This window comes from Lepidochelys kempii, chromosome 2, assembly GCF_965140285.1.
Source record: "Lepidochelys kempii isolate rLepKem1 chromosome 2, rLepKem1.hap1, whole genome shotgun sequence".
NCBI lineage: Eukaryota > Metazoa > Chordata > Testudines > Cheloniidae > Lepidochelys > Lepidochelys kempii.
In genome coordinates, this window is record NC_136381.1 from 57,114,948 (window position 1) to 57,136,780 (window position 21,833).

Here is a 21,833-nt window from a genome sequence, read left to right on the forward strand (position 1 = left end):
TCCAGAGTTGTTTGGGCATTGATCAGATTGGTCAGCTGGTCTCATATTTCGGGCTTGCCTACACTAGAACGCTGTACCTCTAACTACACAATTATAGTTAAAGCAGTATATCTCCCTAGTGTAGATGGAATTATATTGGTATACAGGTGCTTTATGCCACGCTGACTATACCATATGTCACGTTTATACCATAGGTTCCAAGGACAGAAGGGATCATTGTGATCATCTGGTCTGACCTCCTGTATAACACAAGCCAGAAAACTTCCCAAAAAATAATTTCTGGAGTTTATCTTTTGGAAAAACATCCAGTCTTGATTTAAAAATTGTCAATGATGGAGAATCCACCAGAATTTTTAAATTCCAAGGGTTAATTATACTCTCACTATTAAAAATTTACACCTTATTTCCAATCTGAATTTAGCTAACATTCAACTTCCAGCTATTGTATCTTTATACATTTCTCTGCTATATTGAGGAGCCCATTATTAAGTATTTGTTCCCCATGTAGATACTTATAGACTCAAAAAGAAAAGGAGTACTTGTGGCATCTTAGAGACTAACTGATTTATTTGAGCATAAGCTTTCGTGAGCTACAGCTCACTTCATCGAATGCATACTGTGGAAAACACAGAAGATGTTTTTATACACACAGACCATGAAAAAATGGGTGTTTATCACTACAAAAGGTTTTCTCTCCCCCCACCCCACTCTCCTGCTGGTAATAGCTTATCTAAAGTGATCACTCTCCTTACAGTGTGTATGATAATCAAGGTGGGCCATTTCCAGCACAAATCCAGGTTTTCTCCCCACCCCCCAAAACCCACTCTCCTGTTGGTAAGTGGGTTTTGGGGGGTGGGGAGAAGGCCCACCTTGATTATCATACACATTGTAAGGGGAGTGTTCAAACTTTATCACTGATGATTTTATTTTTTCTTTCAGATTATTAATAAAAAATGTTAAATAGTGTCAGCCAAGAGCCAGTGTTTCCCCATTTAAAATTAGATTTTGAGATCTATTAATTAGCCAGCTTTTAACCAATTTAATGTGTTACATGTTAATTTTGTATATTTCTAGTTTGTTTGTTTTTTAAATCTAAATCTTACATATGTGAAACTGCATGCACACTAGGGCTTTTACTAGTATAACTCTTTTGGTAAAATCACACCCATAACTGAAATAGTTATAAGTATAAACTAGACGTAGGACTTTTGCTAATAGTTCAAGTTACTTTGTTCAGTTCTGAGAACAGATAGGTTTTCTTTAAAGTTGACTGTGTTCTTAACTAGGAACAGTCTTATCTGAAGTACACTTATGTTTATACTGAAAGATCAAAGCTTCAGTGGAGAATCTGAAAAATAGTCTTACCAGGCATCATCTTGGACAGTATTTAGAAAAAATAATTTCACTCGTCACAACTATGGACCAATACGAGAAAGCTACTTACGGCCGTATAATACTAGGATCAGAACATAATGAAAACAGAAAAGTGTGTGCCAGCTGTGCATGGCTGTAAGAGGCAGGCATGGCTGGTGCATACTTTACCCCAAGAGTAACTTAGGGATCTATTAGTGTATTAATCATGTTATAAGTAGAATGCTTCCAAATACTGAATTCTGCAGCCCAATATTACAGCGTACCCAACTGTGATGTGTTGCATCTTTTCCTTTGGTTAAGTAGGGGGTATCTATACCAATATCCTTTTATTTAGCAGCCCCAGTATTGCCATATTCCCATAACCTTTTAACTAATTTTCTCTGTCATATTTTAACACGGGGGAATCTTAGTGCTGTGTAGAATCGTAGTTTGAATAAATTTACCAGACTCTGACCTGATGGAGGACTAAACCTACTACCTAGAGACAGGTATGAAAAGGAGGGCAGAGATACCATTGATGAGTCCAGGGCCAAAGCCCTACTGAGAAGCATAGTTTACCCTGCTATCCCTGCTTGCTGGAAAAAGGCAGACTGGTAGGATTTCTACCAGTCTGAAGTGAAGTGACCTCATTTGTGACTGTTTCACTGCTGTGTAGTTCTGAAGGGTAGTCGTGAAACTGACTAGTGTTGTTAATTTCACAGTGCAGCTGCTTTCAAAATCTGTGAGCGGGGAAGGGGGACTGGTGCTGCCTGTTCACAGGTTGAAAAAATAAGTTTTCCACAGGCTACTGTGAGTAGGTGATTGGATTTTTTAAGCCCTGCTATTGACTGGAGGAAAGCTTGTTTTATATTTGCTATGCGAGCTGTCACATGCTGGAATAAAATGAGTTGGAAAGGGCCCCATAGGATGGCAATATCATCTGGTTTGGGTCACATTTTTTCTTAGTTAGCTATCTTATATCCATCTCCTTTGAGCTTCCAGGTCCATAGGACCTTTTTCTATGTGTTGCTGAGGGCCTCGTGCAAGGTCAAGGGGAGCTGAGGGCACTCAGTACCTGGAGGACTGGGCTCCTACTTTCCATGGTAACTTACTGCTAGAAGGAGTTGGCAGCATGCATTTAAAGGTACAATGAAAATTAAGCAGATATATAATTCTGTGAAATATCTAGTATTATTGTCCCTTTGGCTCAAGTGGTTAGCCAATATTTGGGTTGCTTTAACTAGGGGGGAGGTTGATAATGAGTTAGGTATTTGGTTCAATCATGTTTATTTACAAAGAATGTACATAAAGTCCTGTTTCCCTAAACACAGAAGGAACACATAAGAGTGGGCAGTTTCCTGGCTTGCCGTTTCCAAGCCTGCCTTTGCAGCCAGTCTAGTCTCCCAAAGAGCCCTCCCTCTGTTCCCTCTAAGGGCCATACTCATGATGACTGCTCACCCTTTCTGTTCACTTTTTCTTATTGTCTTCCTGCCCTTCTGCCGCCCCCCCACACAGCTACAGCCAGTCAATGCCCCAACATTTCAGTCAGTCTCCAGGGAAACCCTTCTGCCAACATGGCTTAGCTGCTGATCAACCTTGCATGTGGCCTACTGCTTTGGGTGGTGGCTTCCATTGTCTTCTGCTGTCTTTCTCCATAAATGATCTTAATTACTTCTTCCATTCAGCTGAATAAAGGGTGTTTAGCTGCCCATCAGCTTTAACAAAGGTATATTGGCTGATATACATTTCAGCATATCAGAATTATGCAGGGTTTACAACTCTAGTATTGCATATATCATGCATGTAAGAGGCCTGACATGCATATTCTCCATATAAGTTACCCATAGTGTGTCACAGCAGCCTAAGTGTCCTACCAGAACCAAAATGCTTGTATGCCAAATATCTGCCTTTATGCTGACCTTTATGCTACGTACTACAAAATACTGAAAAATTATCTCACTTGTTAGATAAACTGCTTCCATTCTATTGTATTTGCTATCACATGTTGTGAAACAATTTAAACGAATAAACAAATGCTCCTCTCCCCATTTTGCTCATCTTGGAAGTCTGGATTTTGTAATGTTTATGTAGTAATTAATCACCTCCTCTACCTCTGTTTTTCTCTACATAGACTTTTGATTTTCTTTTGAAATTTCAGGCTGCCATTGTGAGAAAAATTGGCTAGTTTTCCATTACATAAAAGGAACATAATTGCGGAAGGACATTGGTGAGAGATATTAATCTAGTATTGTTATCTGTTAATTACTTTAAGTATCCAGCAGACTTCAGGTAGTATTTCAAATGCACATTGCATTCTTGGGTGCTAGAGAGGCATTGTGATCTAATGGGCAGAGGAGGGCCTAGGAGTTAGAATTGCTGAATTCTATTCCTGCTTCTGCCTTTCACTTGTTTTTTAGCCTTTAAATCACTTAACCCCTCTGAGCTTTAATGTAAAATGAGTAAAATACTATTTTGGTTTACAGATATGTTGTGAGGCTGACTCAATTAATGTTTGGAAAAATATTTGAATTATTTGGATGAAAGTTGCTGTGTAAATGCAAATTATTATTTTGCTATTGAATTTCTTAATTGAAATGAAAAGTCTTACATAAAAAACCCATGTCTAGCCAGCCAACTGACCACACAAGGGAGTATTCTGAAGAGCAGAAATTAGTTTCCCTCTGAACAATACTATCCTTAAAATTTTCCCTTCTGATCTACTTTTTTGGAAGGTACAGTATGATTTGGTGTTCTGGCTAGCTACCCTACACACACCCATTCTGCTTTGGGTGGGAAACAGTGTATTTCCTATTTTAGAACATTGGAGTATATCAAGGGATTCTCTGTTAAGTGCAGGTGCTGCTGTTTAACCCCTAAAAGTAAAAATTACCTTTAGTTTTGATCTCTGTGGTGTAAATCTGGTGGTATAATGTGGCACTAGACAGAATTTGAATTAAATTTCAGTCCTTGTGGAAAATTTTCTGCCACAATTGTATCTGGTGCCATTCCCAAGGCAAAACATTTCCTCTTCAGAAGTTCTCTTTTGAGCTAGAGCTAAAAAGACATCTATGGCAGGATTGGTTTAGCACTATGCAAATGGTACGTTTCAGTAGAGAAATCTTTCCAACCTCCTTTAATTTGAACATTGGTTCACATTGTCAGTTTTTCCACAGTATCAGTTAGTGCCATGTTAACATGTATTTTAGTAGTCTAATGGTTGTCCAAATTAAAATATTTTCCAAATTAAAATATGTAGGGATATTTTTTTCTCATGCTTCAGAAATGTTAGTCAATTAAAGTGAAACACTTGTTAAGCCTAATTTTATTTGCCACCTTTTATTTATTTACTTATTTGTATTGAGAGAGCACGCAGAGTCTCCAGTGAGATCAGGGCTCCCTTGTACTGGGCACTGCACAAATATATAGAAAGACCTATGCCAAAATCTTATGATGTAAGGCTCTAATCCTGCAAGTTATTCCATGTTGTGATGTATACGAACCCCACACTAGGTTGGAAGGGTTTAAAGGACAGTACTGTGCCCAGATAGTGCCATCCCTCCAGGCTGCAGAGTATGTTCTCACTCAGCGGTTGTCAACCTATGGCCCGCTTGCAGCCCAGTCAGCACACAACTGCAGCCCCTGTGACATCGTCGGGGCCATAGAGCTAGTATATATGTTGTGTAGATGTGTCCCATATAACAAAGAGCGAGCTGCAGATGTGGCCTACAATGGTAAATACTTTGAGAACCACTGATCTAACTGGAGATGGGGATGAAAAGGGAGCAGCCCAGCTCAGAAAGAGGAAGGTGTGGGATAGGAGGACAGAGCTATCCTGAAGGGTCCTGACAAGGGTGCTGGAGAAGCCTCCCTGAAGTAATAAGATTATATGCTGAATTTGGTGGAGCTGACAGTTTGGTTTTTTTTTTTCTTTCTTTTCACCTTATCTTGGACTGGAAGCTGGGAGAGAAAAAGAGCAGGAGGAGGTGCCCCAAGGAGGATAACTCCGAGGGCACCTTTGGGGGCCAGCCGCTGTTGACCCTCGTAGGGCCCGAGGTCAGAGCCCAGTGGAATGGGCAGGCCTGGGCTCCCCTGTCACTGCCCTTACTACAGGAGGGATTCAAACCACCCATCCACCTCACACACCTCTGATTAAAGGAGGACCAGCACTGCAAGACCTACCCAGTGGGAGACAGCACTAGGTGTGCTAATCACAAGGGCACCAAACCAACCAAGGAGTATGTTATACATGTGAAATCAGGGGGGTTCTGTGTGGATCAGCTTCTAGGATCAGAGCCTTAATTAAGGCAGGAGACAACAAGATAATGAAGCAAACAAATGGAGGGAGTGGAAAAGGGAGTTCAGGATAAGTGATAAGAATAAACATTTACATACACTGGCCTCATGCATAATTTGTTAGTTTTGAGGATTTAAAACAAATATAAAAAAGCTACATTAAGTAATCCTACTTAGCCACCGCTTACTGTTACTTGAAGTCAAACCCTTTTAAACTGTTATTTTTTGTTTCTGTTACTTTGACAGAATGGTAAGGGTTGAATTAGAAACTATTCTAAAATTAAATGCAGAACTACATGTCCCATCATCCCAAAATAAGCTGCTATATTTAACACGATGATAGTAAAAACAAAATGTACAGTGGTTATAACTTATATACAGCATATGGCTCCGCCAGGTCCCGCAGCCCGCATTGGTCTGGAGCGGTGACACTTGGCCAGTGGGAGCCGTGACCAGCCGAACCTGCGGATGTGGCAGGTAAACAAACCAGCCCGGCCTGCCAGGGGGCTTACCCTGGTAGGCCACATGCCAAAGGTTGCCGATCCCTGGTCTATCCAGGGATTGTTAAAATCAATGGTTATAATCTATTTAGGAAGGATCAAGGGGGCAAAAAAATCAGGGAAAGTGGCACTCTATATAAAATATGGCATTACCTGTTTTTGAGTTACTGATACTCGGAAGAAAATTATCTTGAATGCTTGTGGATCAGTGTCTTGACAGATAAAACCGAAGATAGGCTATTAATTAGTGTATTGCTAAGCACACTAAATCACACCAGAAAACAGGATGAGCAGCTGCTTATTCATCTATCTGTAATGTGTAGGGAAAAAAGCTGTGTGATCATGGGGGACTTCAGTTTGGTTGTCATGCTGGAGGTCTCATGCTGCCAGTACTGAAACATCCTTGGACGTTTTAAATATTAAAGATGACAATTACCTAATTCAAAAAGTGTTGCCTCTCCCACAGGGGAATTCTATTTTAGACCTCATCTTGAGAGAAACAGAACTGATGAGAGAACTAAAAATTAATGGTAACTTATGTACAGGTGATAATGACTTGATCACATTTACAGTGTGCAAACAGAATAAAGTCCAGATAGATATGCTCGATCCTTTAAAAGGGCCACTTTCATAAAGCTGAAAGCAATTATGAGCCAAATCAGCTGGGGGAAGAATTTAATCAGAAAAGGGTTAATGATAATTGGGAATTGTTTAAGAACACTATTAGGTGCCCCAAAAGCCACAATCTTACAAATGAAGAAGAAGGCTATATTGGTTTAAAAAAACAGTTCCAGGTTTAGAGAGCAAGTGAAGGCAGCTATAAAAAAAAGTGTGTGTGTGTAAATAAACAAATGGAAGAAAGGGAAAGTTGATAGCAATGAGTATGAATCAGAAGCTAGGAATTGTAGAAAATTGATAAGGGAAGCCAAGGGGCACAAGTTGAAATCTATGACCGGTAGAGTTGAGGACAACAAAAAGAAGTTTTAAAGTGTATTAGGAACAAAAGAACCCTAGCAATGATATTGGTCCATCACTAGATGGAAATGGTAGAATTAGCAATAATAATGCAGAAAAGGCAGAAGTGTTCAATAAATATTTCTGTTCAGTATTTGGGAAGAAAAGAGATGATGTAGTCATAGCATAAGATAAAATTATTTCATTCCACAAGTACCTCAGGAGGATGTTTAACTAACTTTAATAACTCACAACGTTTATTAAAGATAGACATTTTAAGATCAGCAGGTCTAGGTAATTTGCATGCAGGAGTTTTAAAATAATGGCTGAGGAGCTTACTGGACTGTTAATGTTGATTTTCAATATGTCTTGGAATACTGGGGAAGTTGCAGAAGACTGAAAGAAATATTATGGTGTGCCAGTCTTTAAAATGGGTAAACGAGATGACCTGGGTAATTATAGGTCTATCAATCTGACATCAATCCCAGGCAAGATAATTGAGCACCTGATATGGGACTTGATTAATAAAGAATTAATAGAGCACAATGTAATTTAATGCCAGTCAACATGGATTTATGGAAAATAGATACTGTTAAACTAACTCAATATCCTTTTTTTAGAAGATTACAAGTTTGGTGATAAAGGTAATAGTGTTGATGTAATATACTTAGGCTTCTGATAAGGCTTTTGACTTTTATTACTGCATGACATTTTGATTAAAAAAACAAGAAAAACATAAAAATAACATGGCACACACTACATGGATTAAAAGCTAGCTAATTGATAGGTCTCAAAGTTTAATTCTAAATAGGGAATCATCATTGAGTGGTGTGTTTCTAGTGGGGTCCTGAAGGGATTGGTTCTTAGCTCTACAATATTTAATATTAATAACCTGGAACAAAACACAGAATCATCACTGATAAAGTCTGCACAAAAATTGAGCAAGTGGTAAATAATAAAGAGGACAAACCACTAGATCGCTTGTTAAGCTGGGCGCAAGCAAACAATGTACGTTTTACTATGGCTAAACATAAATGTATGTATCAAGGAACAAAGAATGTAGGCCATACTTACACAATGGGGGACTCTATCCTGGGAAGTAGTGCCTCTGGTGTGTGTTGGCTGAATGTGAGCTCCCAGTGTGATGATGTGGCCAAAAGAGTGAATGCAATCGTTGGGTGCATAAATGAGGACTCCCGAGTAGGAGAAGACTGGTTATTTTACCTGTGGATTTGGCACTGGTATGACTGCTGCTGGAATACTGTTCTGGTATCCACAATTCAAGAAGGATGTTGATAAATTAGAGAGGGTTCAGAGAAGAGCCACAAGAATGATTAAAGGATTAGAAAACATGCTTTATAGTGATTGAGTTCCTTGAATCTATCTTAACAAAGAGAAGGTTAAGGGGTGACTTTGTTCCCCAGATAGGTACTTACAGACTGTAAACAATATTTAATGGGCTCTTCAGTCTAGCAGAGAAAGGTATAACATGATCCAATGGCTGGATGTTGAAGTTTCCTAAATTCAGACAGGAAATAAGTTTAAAAGTGAGAATTAATTACTGGAACATTCTACAAAGGATCACAGTGGATTCTCTATTACTGACAATTTTTAAATCAAGATTGGATGTTTTTCTAAAAGATAGGCTGTAGGAATTATTTTGGGGAAGTTTTATGGCATGTGTCATATAGGAGGTCAGGCTAGATGATTACTGTGGTCCCCTCTGGCATCTCTCCCCAGTGCAGCCCTGAGCGCCTGCATGGTGCTTAATAGGCTGCCGCATGGCCGCGCAGTTTAGAGGGAACTTAGCTGGTCATAGAAGCAGTAAAGTGTGCATAGGAATAACAACACAGAACATGCACTAGGATTTTCTCCCTGCAACTCATGTGGATGTGCATGGGAGTGCTCCCTGCCTGGAGAGTAGACATCTCCCTCATCCCACTTCTCAGCTTAACGGATTGCTATACCACGGTGAGGGTTGTAATGTGGAACTTTTTCTCCTCTTTCACAGCCACTGATGAGCTGTGCTGTTCTCCATCCCAGCAGAGGGGACGGGGAAGTGAAGAGACTCCATCCCATCCAGCTATATGTCTGTGCTGTTCCCTCTCCCAACTCATTGCCCCCCTGTGTCTCCCAGCTTTTTGGGTTGCCCAGGGCAATCCAGCTGCCCCTCTGCTTCCATGCTGTCAGTATTGTGTCCTCTGGCCCCACAGAGGGGCCCAGGAGCAATCTAGCTTCCACCTTACCCTGCTGAGTAAGAGTCTACCTTCTCTCTCCCACTGCCATCTCCCCTAGTCCTGGGGAAAGCTCTAGTCCTTTCTTCTTGCTCCTTGTTTCTTAGAGGAGTTGGGGGTAGTCTGGAACTCCTGCAGCCCTCCAACTAACTTGTGAGTCCTTCCCCTGTCACACCCTCTTTTAGTTTCTTGGATCTTTATAGGGGTTTTGACCTTTTGAAACCTCTATCTTACTGCTCTTTCACTGTCCAGTCTAGCTTTGAGTAGGGGTTGGGGAAGAGGAGCAGTGGATGAAGAGAATTTCCTGCCCACTCCAATACCTTCCAACCTGCTTCAACAAAGACATGCAAGGTGGATGAGAAGAGCATCCATGTGGGCTTCCAGAATAGTGCATTGAGTGCATAGGAAACTAGGAAGTGAAACAATCAGCAACATGGGAGTAAAACTGGCTATGTGCAGAGGACATTCAAAGGCATCAAGTAAATGAAAATGAGGAGAACAATATTTTTGTCTCCAGTCTTTTTGGCTGTTTCTATTAGGGTTAAAGTACTCAGTGCTTTTTTTGCCTCGGTCTTCACAGACAAGGTCAGCTCACAGACTGCTGCACTGGGCAGCACAGTATGGGGAGGAGGTGAGCAGCCCTCAGTGGTGAAATAACAGATTAAGGACTATTTAAAAAAGCTGGACATAGATTCATAGATATTAAGGTCAGAAGGGACCATTATGATCATCTAGTCCGACCTTCTGCACAATGTCCATGGGGCCGGATGCAATGCATCCGAGGGTGCTGAGGGAGTTGGCTGATGTGATTGCGGAGCCATTGGCCAGTATCTTTGAAAACTCATGGCGATCAGGGGAGGTCCTGAATGATTGGAAAAAGGCAAATATAGTGCCTGTCTTTTTAAAAAGGGAAGAAGGATAATCTGAGGAACTTTAGACCGGTAAGCCTCACCTCAGTCCTTGCAAAAATCATGGAGCAGGTCCTCAAAGAATCAATTCTGAAGCACTCTGAGGAGAGGAAAGTGATCAGGAACAGCCAACATGGATTCATCAAGGGCAAGTCATGCCTGACAAACCTGATTGCCTTCTATGATGAGATAACTGGCTCTCTGGATATGGAGAAAGCAGTGGACGTGATATATCTTGACTTTAGGAAAGCTTTTGATATGGTCTCCCACAGTATTCTTGCCGGCAAGTTAAAGAAGTATGGACTGGATGAATGGACTGTAAGGTGGATAGAAAGCTGGGTAGATTGTTGGGCTCAACCGGTAGTGATCAACGGCTCGATGTCTAGTTGGCAGCCAGTGTCAAGCGGAGTGCCCCAGGGGTCGGTCCCGAGGCCGGTTTTGTTCAACATCTTCATTAATGATCTGGAGGATGGCGTGGATTGCACCCTCAGCAAGTTTGCAGACGACACTAAGCTGGGGGGAGAGGTAGATATGCTGGAGGGTAGGGATAGGGTCCGGAGTGACCTAGACAAATTGGAAGATTGGGCTAAAAGAAATCTGATGAGGTTCAACAGGAGAAACAGAGTCCTGCACTATGGAAGGAAGAATCCCATGCGCTGCTACAGGCTGGGGATCGACTGGCTAAGTGGAAGTTCTGCAGAAAAGGGCCTTGGGATTACAGTGGATGAGAAGCTGGAATGAGTCAACAGTGTGCCCTTGTTGTCAAGAAGGCTAATGGCATATTGGGTTGCATTAGTAGGAGCATTGCCAGCATATAGAGGGAAGTGATTATTCCCCTCTATTTGGCACTGGTGAGGCCACATCTGGAGTATTGCATCCAGTTTTGGGCCCCCCGCTTCAGAAAGGATGTGGACAAATTGGAGAGAGTCCAGTGGAGGGCAACAAAAATGGTTAGGGGGCTGGGGCACATGACTTATGAGGAGTGGCTGAGGGAACTGCGCTTATTTAGTCTTCAGAGAAGAGTGAGGGGGGGTTTGATAGCAGCCTTCAAGTACCTGAAGGGGGGTTCCAAAGAGGATGGAGCTCTGCTAGGCTGTTCTGAGTGGTGGCAGATGACAGAACAAGGAGCAATGGTCCCACGTTGCAGTGGCGGGGGTCTAGGTTGGATATTAGAAAAAACTATTTCACTAGGAGGGTGGTGAAGCACTGGAATGGGTTACCTAGGGAGGTGGTGGAATCTCCATCCTTAAAGGTTTTTAAGGCCTGGCTTGTCAAAGCTGTCTCTGGGATGATTTAGTTAGGGATCGGCCCTGCTTTAAGCAGGGGGTTGGACTAGATGACCTCCTGCGGTCTCTTCCAACCCTAATCTTCTATGATTCTAAAAATATACCTTTTCCTTAACAGGTTAATGCTACAACTCCCTTGTCTTCACTAGGATTGTAACACAGGTATTGTAAACTACATCTTTTTTTTCTGGTGAAGACAGAGCCTTTCAGTTTTAGGTCTACTCCTGAGAAATCACCCGTATGCCCACACAAACCTCTTTGCAGTTTTACTAATCTGTTATTACTTGTACTAATAGACATTAAATCCTTTTCAGACAGAAATGTGAAATTTTTAGTCGACTTGCCCCTTTTAAAAATGAAATTTAATTCTACAGACTGAGGGCATCAGAGGAGTACTGGAATAGCATACCACTATGTGCTGCTGCAGTCCAACCCCTGAATTAAACTCACAAGTACAGCTCGACAAGAAACAGTTTTTTTGTCTTGCAAGAACTTTGAAGTTTTAAAATGTTACAAATTGTGGTGAAAAGTCAAAATATCAAAAATGTACTGAAAATCCCTCACCCCCCAAATTCAAAGCAGGTCAGTTGCAATGTTTTGTTTTGATTTCAACTTTAATTTTTTATGTACTTAAATTTTGAAACAAAAAGTAATTTTGAATAAAAACAGTACTTTTCATTTTAAAAAATGTTGAAACAGGAGGTTTTGATTATTTCAAAACTTTTAAAAAATTATTTTAAATGGGAAATTTATCTGAACTGATCCTTTCCTATGGAATGTTTTTGTTTTGATAAATTGGGATTTTCTGATGAAAAAAATTTGACTAATTCCCAATAGCTAAAGTAATAAGTACCTTTTGAGGGCCTTTCTTCATTAGGGACATTTTTGAAATTTACACCAGTGCAACAACATTGACACAGTTACTCTGACAGGTTACCAGAATTAGGGCTTGTCTATACTTGAAACGCTACAGCGTCACAAATGCTGCACTGAAGTTGCACTGCTGTAGCATTTCAAATTAAACACTACCTACCTCAACAGGAGGAGTTCTCCCATTGACGTAGGTTATTCACCTCCCCAGAAGGCAGTAGCTGGGTCGATGGAAGGGATTCTTCTGTCTACCTAATGCGGTCTACACTGGGAATTAGGTTGGCTTGATTATGTTGCAACAGGGAACAGAAATAGAGAATTATGATTATAAAGTCACCAAAATTGGCAATGGGACCCAGGGACAAGTGTAGTACCTGAAACTACTTTTAACTCCCTCTCTCTTTTTTTTTTTAATTGACTATATGTCTAGTTGTCAGCATCCTTTTAATTTTACTCTGAAAGTACAGTTTATGTAAAGACTTTACCTTCTTTCTCTGACCATAATTTATTCTTCCATATGCTATTCTGCTGTATCTAGTTTTTCTTTTCCTTTTGATTTTATTACTTTATTTTAAGAGTCATTTCTGCACACTGTAGTAGCAGAAGTTACTGCAGTAGCAGAAGTTAGCAGTAGCAATGGGAACATTCATTTAAAGTCAAGAGATTTAAGGATATAAAGTGATGAACACAAAGAGCAGACAAAAATAATTACACTTCATATAAAATATAAATAGGAGTGACCCATTATTTTGTGTTGTGCTGCTTGAGCATGATATATTTACCTAAGATAAATTTCTTCTCATTGGTACTATTATGGAATGTTCCCTGTATTCATGAACACACATGTACACCAATGTTACATTTATTGGCTACTGCAAAAATCCCACTCACTTATTCAAAAGATTTCATGATGACGATAATATTACTATGAAATGTGATTTTTTTTTTTTTTTCAAAGTGTGAGCAAAAATTCACAACTTGTACAGAGCTTAAAGGAATACCAACAGGAGAAGCCGGCTACTGACTGTACAGTAGAAATTGTGGAACACAGTGCTGTCAAATGCAGAAAGCTAAGAAGCTAGAAAAAACATTCAACTCAAATTAATGCATTCAACTCAAACTACTGCCAATCAGACTTTTTTACCAAATTGTACAATTGTGTATTTTGTTTATGCAGTGTGTTTTACAGAAAACTATTAGATATATTGGAGTGAATTTAAAATAACTATGGTATTTTTCATGTCCCATCACAAATCTTCCTAAATACCTTCATTCCAACTGTAGATATCTTGGAGAGAAAAGAAAAAGCTTTTAGAAACTTTTACAAATATTCTAAAACAGGATTTCTAAAATGGAAACATGATTTATAGGTTTCAGTCCTGCAAATACATAGGTGCTTAATTGTAAGCATGTGGGTAGGGCTGTCAAGCGATGTAAAAAAATTAATCGCGGTTAATCGCACTGTTAAACAATAATATAATACCATTTATTTAAATATTTTTGGATGTTTTCTATATTTTCAAATATATTGATTTCAATTATAACACAATATAAAGTGTACAGTGCTCACTTTATATTTTTGGTTACAAATATGTGCACTGTAAAAAACAAAAGAAATAGTATTTTTTCAGTTCACCTAATACAAGTACTGTAGTGCAATCTCTTTATCGTGAAAGTGCAACTTACAAATGCAGGATTATGTACAAAAAATAACTGCATTCAAAATAAAACAATGTAAAACTTTATAGCCTACAAGTCTACTCAGTCCTATTTCTTGTTCTGCCAATAGGTCAGACAAACAAGTTTGTTTACATTTGCAGCTGGAGGGATTCAAAAATCAGTGCAAATTATTTTCTTTTAAACTTTTCTAAAATAGGTTAACTCTAGAATGTGTGGCAACCACAAAATATGTGATGGCTTGGTGTGGGGTAAAAGTTTTCTCTTTTTTTTTTTTCATTGCAGAATTGCTCACAAGTGATCATTTGGAAATCCCAAAGTCATGCCGATAAAACCTTTATACCTGTATTACACCATGTCAACATATATTCTCACTATTTACTGATATTAATGAGTAAATTTCTGGAATCATGTTCAAAATGTGTCTCACTTTCATACATGTTTAAGGGCCAGATCCTGTAATTTGGCCTGTATTGATAGACCTCTGTGCCAGTACAGATTCAGTTGCCTGATTGGGGCCTAATTTTGTAAGATTTCACTTGCTTTAGAAATATAGAAAAAGGAAAAATAATGAAATCTCAGCTTCATTTTTTTTTATTGGCTGTTCAAAGATATAAATCAGAGTCTTCTGTTACCTGTGTAACAAAAATAGTATTGACACCTGAATGTCTCATTTGAAGCATTGACTCATTTATTTTAGTTATATGTGCTTCACTGAACAGCAGAAGTTGAGTTATCTGCTGCATCTAATGATTTGGGCTCTGATCCAGCAAGTTGAGCCATGTGAGCGGAGCCCTTGTACGTTACAGAGCCCCTTTGAGTTCAGGAGGACTCCATGTGGGCGTAAGGGTTTTCCAAATGGATCAAATTGCAAAGTCATGGCAGTGGTTAGCACTGTTGCCCTATATAAGCCAACATGTTACCTTTGTCCTTCTAACCTAAATCTCATCTCTCCTTATTTGTATCATGCTCATCACCTCAGTATTTGAGCACTTACAGAGCTACAGAAATGCATATTATTGGTCTACACAAACACCTGAATTTTTCTTTTCTCTACTCAGGCTGAAGGCAAATAGTAATTGTGTAACAATGTACTTTTTCCTTCTGCCCTTCTACTTTTATTTTTCTCTCTTCCAGTCTGAGAACAGGCTGAAGAGTGAGAACTTATTTTGAGCTGGGTTGTTTTTTTTTCCTGTTTGTTTTTGGTGCGTGCATGTATGTCTTAATGGGAAGCTCTGGCAAAAGATGGGCCTTTCATTTTGTCCAGAAAGTGGTTAGTAATTTAGTGAGTTAGTAATTACTACTCATTTTGTAGTAATGAGCTCTTATGGAAACAAATTTCATAGCTGTGAGGTGGCTTCTAAAAAGCTCTGACACTGATAATCTCCCCAGCAAAACTGTACATGGAATTTTGTTCTAGTATTTTTCATAGGTTACACTGTTTTTTAGGAAGGATGGTTAACAGAGCCCAGAGTCAGGAAACTTGGATTGTGTTCTTGGCTCTGGCATAGTCTTGCTGTATGGCTTTGTGTAAGTCACTTAGCCTCTCTGTGCCCCAGTTTCCTTATCCATAAAATGGGGAAAGTAGTAATTCCCTTCTTCACAGGGGTGTTGTGAGGCTTCATTCATTAATGTTTGCAGAAAGCCTTGCATGAAAGGTGCAATGTAAAGTAGTATTGATATTAATACTTCCATTTTGGCTTTCAAAAATCTGAATGCACTCTGCTTATAAATCTTTGTTTATTGCAGTGATAGACAATGGCACAAGTTAAAATTCAGACTGCAGCAAACCTCTCTGGACCTACCCTTCCCCCTTCGGTGCTACCCCCATCAGTAACAAATGCAAGTTCGCTGGGTCTGCAGACCTCAATGAATGGATCCATTTCAGAATCAGCTGCCAGCTGTAACAGTCCAACAGCTGGTCTTGTGGATTCTGCACCTTCTAGCAATTCACCAGGTAAGGAGATATTCTAAGCGAAACACTTATTTTTATTTTGCAATGGAATCCACTTGATGAGTTTTTAAGATAAGTGGATGAGGTCCTAAAGAAAATAAAAACTAAAGAAACAAAACTCTGTAGAAAAACGTTTTGGTTTCAAATGCTGTTTACAGAATTTAGTTCCTTTAGTTGAATTCTGATAGTGCATTCTTAAGAGATATGGAAGCCCCGAAAAAAATAAAGTATTCTGCCACATCCTATGTGAATCTTTTATAATGAAGTTTTAGTACAGCAGGAAGTTATCCAAATGCATTTTCCTTCCCTAGAACAAAATATCTTCAGTCTATTTGGCAGAAAATGGCATTTCCTTTCTTGCCTAATAACTGCTATAGTTCTTGTTCTCAATTGGGTATAAAATACAATAAAATGTTACCCCAAAGTAAGTCAGCAGTGCAAGTTTGTGTTGGGGATAGATTCAAAGATGAAAGAAAAAAATAGCAGGAGGAGAAAGACATTAAAGAAACATATAGTACATAAACAGTCTGGGTTTAGGAAAACAGAATAGAATCCACAAAATTGTTGAAAGAACGAAGTTGGGGAGATACCTACACAGACGCTAGTAGTAGCAGAGAGGTCTGCAAGAATGAGGGGAAACAAGTGTGGGACCACAGGTGTTCATCAGTTTTTTGTCTTCTGTGTTTAAGTGTTTAGAAATTACCCTGAAAGATCAATTAATTCCAATAATGAGTACAGAGCAGAATGGAATTTTCAGGGACACGGTTTTAACGTACAAGTTAAAATATATAAACGTCCACCTACTGTCTTCCTTATTTAAAAAGATTTTGTGTATTGCATGTAATTGAAATGGTCACAATAAAAAACATGTTCTCAAATTAGAAATATGTAAATAGTATTTAAACATTGTATTATCAAAGTGCAGTTTCATTGGCATTAACACAATCTCATATTTTTAGTGTATTATGAGGTTTTTTTAGCCAAAGTATTTTTCTTTTTTAAACATACTACTACTTTTTGCAAAGTTTTGCAAAGTTGTGAAGAATATATTTCTCCACAAAAACTTTACAGACTCTTTATTTACAGCTCCTCTCCAAGATAACATGGCAAACCCCAAAGAGAAAACTCCAATGTGTCTGGTAAATGAGTTAGCCCGTTTCAATAGAGTTCAACCCCTGTATAAGCTTCTGAATGAAAGAGGGCCTGCTCATGCCAAGGTAAGGTTACAGTTCCAGGTTATGAGGCATACCTTAAGTTATGAACAGATAATGTCATGGTTTGGACAAGTGCACTTGTCGAACACGATCAGGTTTATAGTGTTGGGGTTTCGTTTTGCTTTGTTTTTGTTATGCTTTTTAGGAAGTTCTTCTGTGTCGCTCTTGGAGCCCTGAGAATCTTTTCATCATCGCCTTCTGCCTTACTTATCCTCTGACCCTTGAGATCATACTTCTTGGCCTTCATCTTTTTCTCTTAAAGGTCTCTTCAGAGTCCATCAACACCCTTCCTTTATCATTCATGGCTGGGTTCGCCGCTGAGCTGCACAAAGCGCTCCTTCCAGTCCAGGATCCTAGCAGTCTGCTTCTGAGAATTGCACACGGATCCCTTTGATGGCAGTGCAGACCCACTGCTAACAGACTGCTGGGCTAGTCTTTTCCCATTTTGTTTTGTGTTAATCATTTTTATTTAGTCTCCATAAAGTTGGTTATATGGATAGCAAATCTTCTGATTCTATCTGTGTTTTAAAGCACAAAGTATTTATCACAGTATTTTCCTGTAAACCCTGTGTAGCCCACAGTGACAATGGGTCTTTAAGGCTCACAGTGGTGTTAAAGTACTTAGTGTCTTTGTCTAGTCTCGCATCCTGTTTTGATAGTCAACTGATCTGTGAGAACATGTCAGGGTGGTTTCAGATGACCGTGGACCTAAAAAGGCATATTTACATGAAAGGGTTTTCAAATTTCTTCCCTCTTTAAGGGCAGAGTCACAAGAAAGATGACTAAAAAAATTCAGCTTGAGAGAGCAAAAATGAGATTTTTATATTCGAGAACCTTCTTAGCTCTACTCTGCCTCTTCAGAACAGAGCAGCTGAGCAAAGTTCTTGTTAATAACATCCAGCCTTCTGCAAGTTGCTTAGCCTCTCCTGAGAAGTTCTGTATGTGCCCTCCTGATGCTGCACCTTGCATTGTAATCAGTGCAAAGTGGGAGTAAAACACTACCATTCTGGTTTGGCAGTGTTTTGCACCCATTTTGCACTGGTGTAAATGACAACACAAAGTTCATGGCAACAGTGTCTATCAAAATCAGTGGGAGATGAAAGTACTTCATGCTTACAGAGGCACCCAGGACCTTGCGGGATTCGGGTTTTGGCTCTGTCTTTCTCAGGTTACATGTACTTGATCCTTTCTTTAACCCTTCCACTGCTGGTTCTCCTGTTTACTTGTTATGCTACCATTGTTCAACTACTATGCCATAGAAATCTGTGAAATGTTAGGTGCATACAGGAAGGTTCATTTTGCTTGTACCTTCCCTGAACATTCATCAATAATCAAGGGATTTTTGTTACTTTAGATTTATAATCTCACTTCTGCATGTTGGAGTCCAGAAACACAGCAGGATACAGAATAGTTCACTTTTTTGGTTTTAATGCAGATATGTACGTTTTATCATCTGTGTGACAATTCCTGCTAATGAAATACTTTAGGCCTCTGCTAGATTTCTGTACTTTGTCACCAGTGCTTTTGTGGGGATTTCCTAATTTGGGCCCTAAGAGGCTAATGTCTTAAAATTGCTGGATGCTTTCTATATAGATCTAGGAAACTGAGTTTTAGAAGTTCATCTGAGCAAATAGGCAAGTGTACAACTTTTTCTTGATGCTTAGCTCTGTTCACTATTACGTGTATCTTTTGTTATAATTAATCATTATGTTTACAGTCCCCGAAGGGTTCCAGGTGCTTTACAGAACGTATTGTTATAAAAAGGCTAGGTCCCTGCCCTTAAAAGCTTACAGTCTAATTTAGAAATGACCCAACAAGTAACAAACAAAGAAGGGATGAGTGTGAGGAAGAATGGGGGTGACGTTAATAAGGTCAGACATAGTTGCAATGCTTTGGCCCACAGAAAACATTTACATAGAAGTTATTATGATATTGTTATAGTAGCTATTGTGTATTTATTTCCATTACTGAGCATGGTGCTCTACAACGGGTAAAATATGCTAAACAAAGCAAACTCTCTGTCTGAAAAAAACTTATACCCTAAAGGCATGAACTGCTGCTGTCTCCCATGTGACTGCCTGGACACAGTGTGCCAAGGGCTACTTTCCTGTTGCGTATATTTTGCTCCTTTCTCTAGTGGTTTTCATAAAATTCGGAGACATCTAGTGTAATGCAGGCAGTCTGTATGACAGACATAGATGCCAGTAAACTCTTTGTTTTCCTTTTCTTCCTGTTCTGGTGTTTTTTCTGGCAAGTAAGTATGAACAGTTGTGATCAAATGTAAAGAGGCAAATAAGTGCTCCACAGAAAGGAGGAACTCACCTGCAGTAAATTACAATTGCTAGAGGTTGCCACTCCTGAGGCTCTGATCAGAGTGTGGCTGGAAACTGTGCCCTCTGTACAAACGTTGTTGAGCATAGGCAAGTTTTTGGAGAGTACTGTTCTCAGTTGGGTTGTCAAATTGGCCACCAGTGCTGGGCTTCCATGTCATTGGGTTTTAGGAGATAAACCAATTTTTTTAAAAAAAGGCAAAACAGATTAGACAGTAGTGCAAAGGAATGGGAGGGAGTTGAGGGACTCGGCATGTTGCAGGATCAGGAAGGAGAAGAAAAAGCTTTACATACAGAAGAAAGAGAAGTGGAATGAAAGGACACAAATCGTGACAAGTGTTGCATTTCTAGGTTTTGCCGTAATGTAATTAAGATAGATATATGTTTGACGGGTTGGATCACAGAACCCCCCCCTTGGGACTGCCACCCGATGTGCCAAGACTACTTCTGCTCCTGCTTTTCTGCCCTGTCACCTTATGACTTCAGTGCCCTGTCTGGTTTGAGCCAGACCTGCTAGCCTGCTGCAAACCCAGACCCAGGTCTGAACCACGTCCCCTAACGGCTGTAGGCTTAATTGACAGAACTTAGGAAGTGTTCCTGTCCTTGACACTCAGATGCCCAACTCCCAATGGCATTCAAACCCTAAATAAATCCGTTTTACCCTGTATAAAACTTATAGAGGGTAAACTCATAAATTGTTTGCCCTCTATAATAACACTGATAGAGAGAGATGCACAGCTGTTTGCCCCTCCCCCCCAAGTATTAATACATACTCTGGGTTAATTAATAAGTAAAAAGTGATTTTATTAAATACAGAAAGTAGGATTTAAGTGGTTCCAAGTAGTAACAGACAGAACAAAGTGAATTACCAAGCAAAATAAAATAAAACACACAAGTCTAAGTCTAGTATGGTAATAAAACTAAATTCAGATAAAATCCTCACCCAGTAAGCTTCCTTTTACAGACTAGTCTCCTTCTAGTCTGGGTCCAGCAATCACTCACACCCCCTCTAGTAACTGTCTTTTGTTCCAGTTTCTTTCAGGTATCCTTGGGGGTGGAGAAGTGCTCTCTTTAGCCAGCTGAAGACAAAATGGAGGGGTCTCCCAGGGGTTTAAATAGACTTTCTCTTGTGGGTGGAGACTCCCTCCTCTCTCCTATGCAAAGTTCAGCTACAAAATGGAGTTTTGGAGTCACCTGGCCAAGTCACATGCCCATGCATGACCGAGTTCCTTACCAGCCAAGCCACATTCCTGGGAAAGTGTCTCCAAGTTCATCGTTGGCTTAAGTGCTTCTTGGTTGGGCGCTTACTGAGAATAGTCTTTTCTCAGAAAGCTGACCAACTGCTTCACTAAAACCTACTCAGAATCAAATAAGTATGCAGCCAATATTCATAACTTTGATAAGTACAAAAATGATACATGCATACAAATAGGATTAATAGATTCAGTAGATCATAACCTTTACAGAGATATGTTATGTGGCATATGTAGCATAAAACATATAAATCATTCTAGTTATGTCATATATACATTCATAAGTATAATTCCATAAAGCCTTATGGGGGGCACTGTCACAACAGGGAATAAAAACTTCCTCAGAAAATTATCCAGAATGCATATCAAACCATAGCCAAGCTCTGGGCTTCTGGGACCCAAGTTTCCAAGCCTTTAATTGATTATTTGAGACTTTTAAAAATGTTTTTGGCCAACTTGATCTCTTTAATTAAATTTCCACCTCTTTCTCGTTCTTTGGAGGAGACTTTTATCAGTCAGTTTTCTAGCTATGGAACTCAACTGAGCATACTATTATTATTATTATTTATTATCTTGAATTCTTGTATCTTAACACTCTGTGCTATAACTGAGATAAATGAGGTGTTAATTGGTGATGTGAACTGTAATACTGGGACCTGGGCTAAAATTCTCAGGGACATACATGGCCAAATTTTCAAAGCTGAGTTTAAGAGAAAGAGATGTGTTCACAAATTCAATATGCATTTGTACAGGCACATGCAATATAGAACTAGTTTTTAAGCAGTTACCCAGTTTGCATGATCATATGCAAGTGTTTTGTGGGTCTGGCATGTGCATGCACATTTTGAGCCCACCTTGTTGCACCCAGCTCTACATTTGTGGTTCCTGATCTAGCACATTTAACTCACTTTTAAAAAAACAAAACAAAAAACACCTAGACAGACCAAACAACTAAATAAAAGATTTAATTTCACCTTTTAGTCTTATGTACATATTTATGTAGATCT

The 21,833-nt window shown here is 39.4% G+C and overlaps 1 protein-coding gene across 21 annotated transcripts in view; it reads left to right on the top strand.

Annotated features, from left to right (window-relative positions):
- Positions 1–21,833, top strand: part of STAU2 (staufen double-stranded RNA binding protein 2) — a 225,159-nt gene that overhangs the window by 4,914 nt on the left and 198,412 nt on the right. For 10 of the 21 annotated variants that reach the window (XR_013635293.1, XM_078851506.1, XM_078851509.1 and 7 more), the window contains exons 1-3: positions 863–11,690; positions 15,825–16,032; positions 17,116–17,246. Coding sequence is in view for 20 of the 21 variants with exons in the window: in XM_078851506.1 (XP_078707632.1) it covers positions 15,834–16,032; positions 17,116–17,246 (330 nt within the window). In the remaining variant the exon portion in view is untranslated. Of the gene's footprint in view, positions 1–861; positions 11,691–15,824; positions 16,033–17,115; positions 17,247–21,833 lie in introns of those variants that run through there. The other 11 variants (XM_078851505.1, XM_078851503.1, XM_078851504.1 and 8 more) reach the window with 6 other exon arrangements.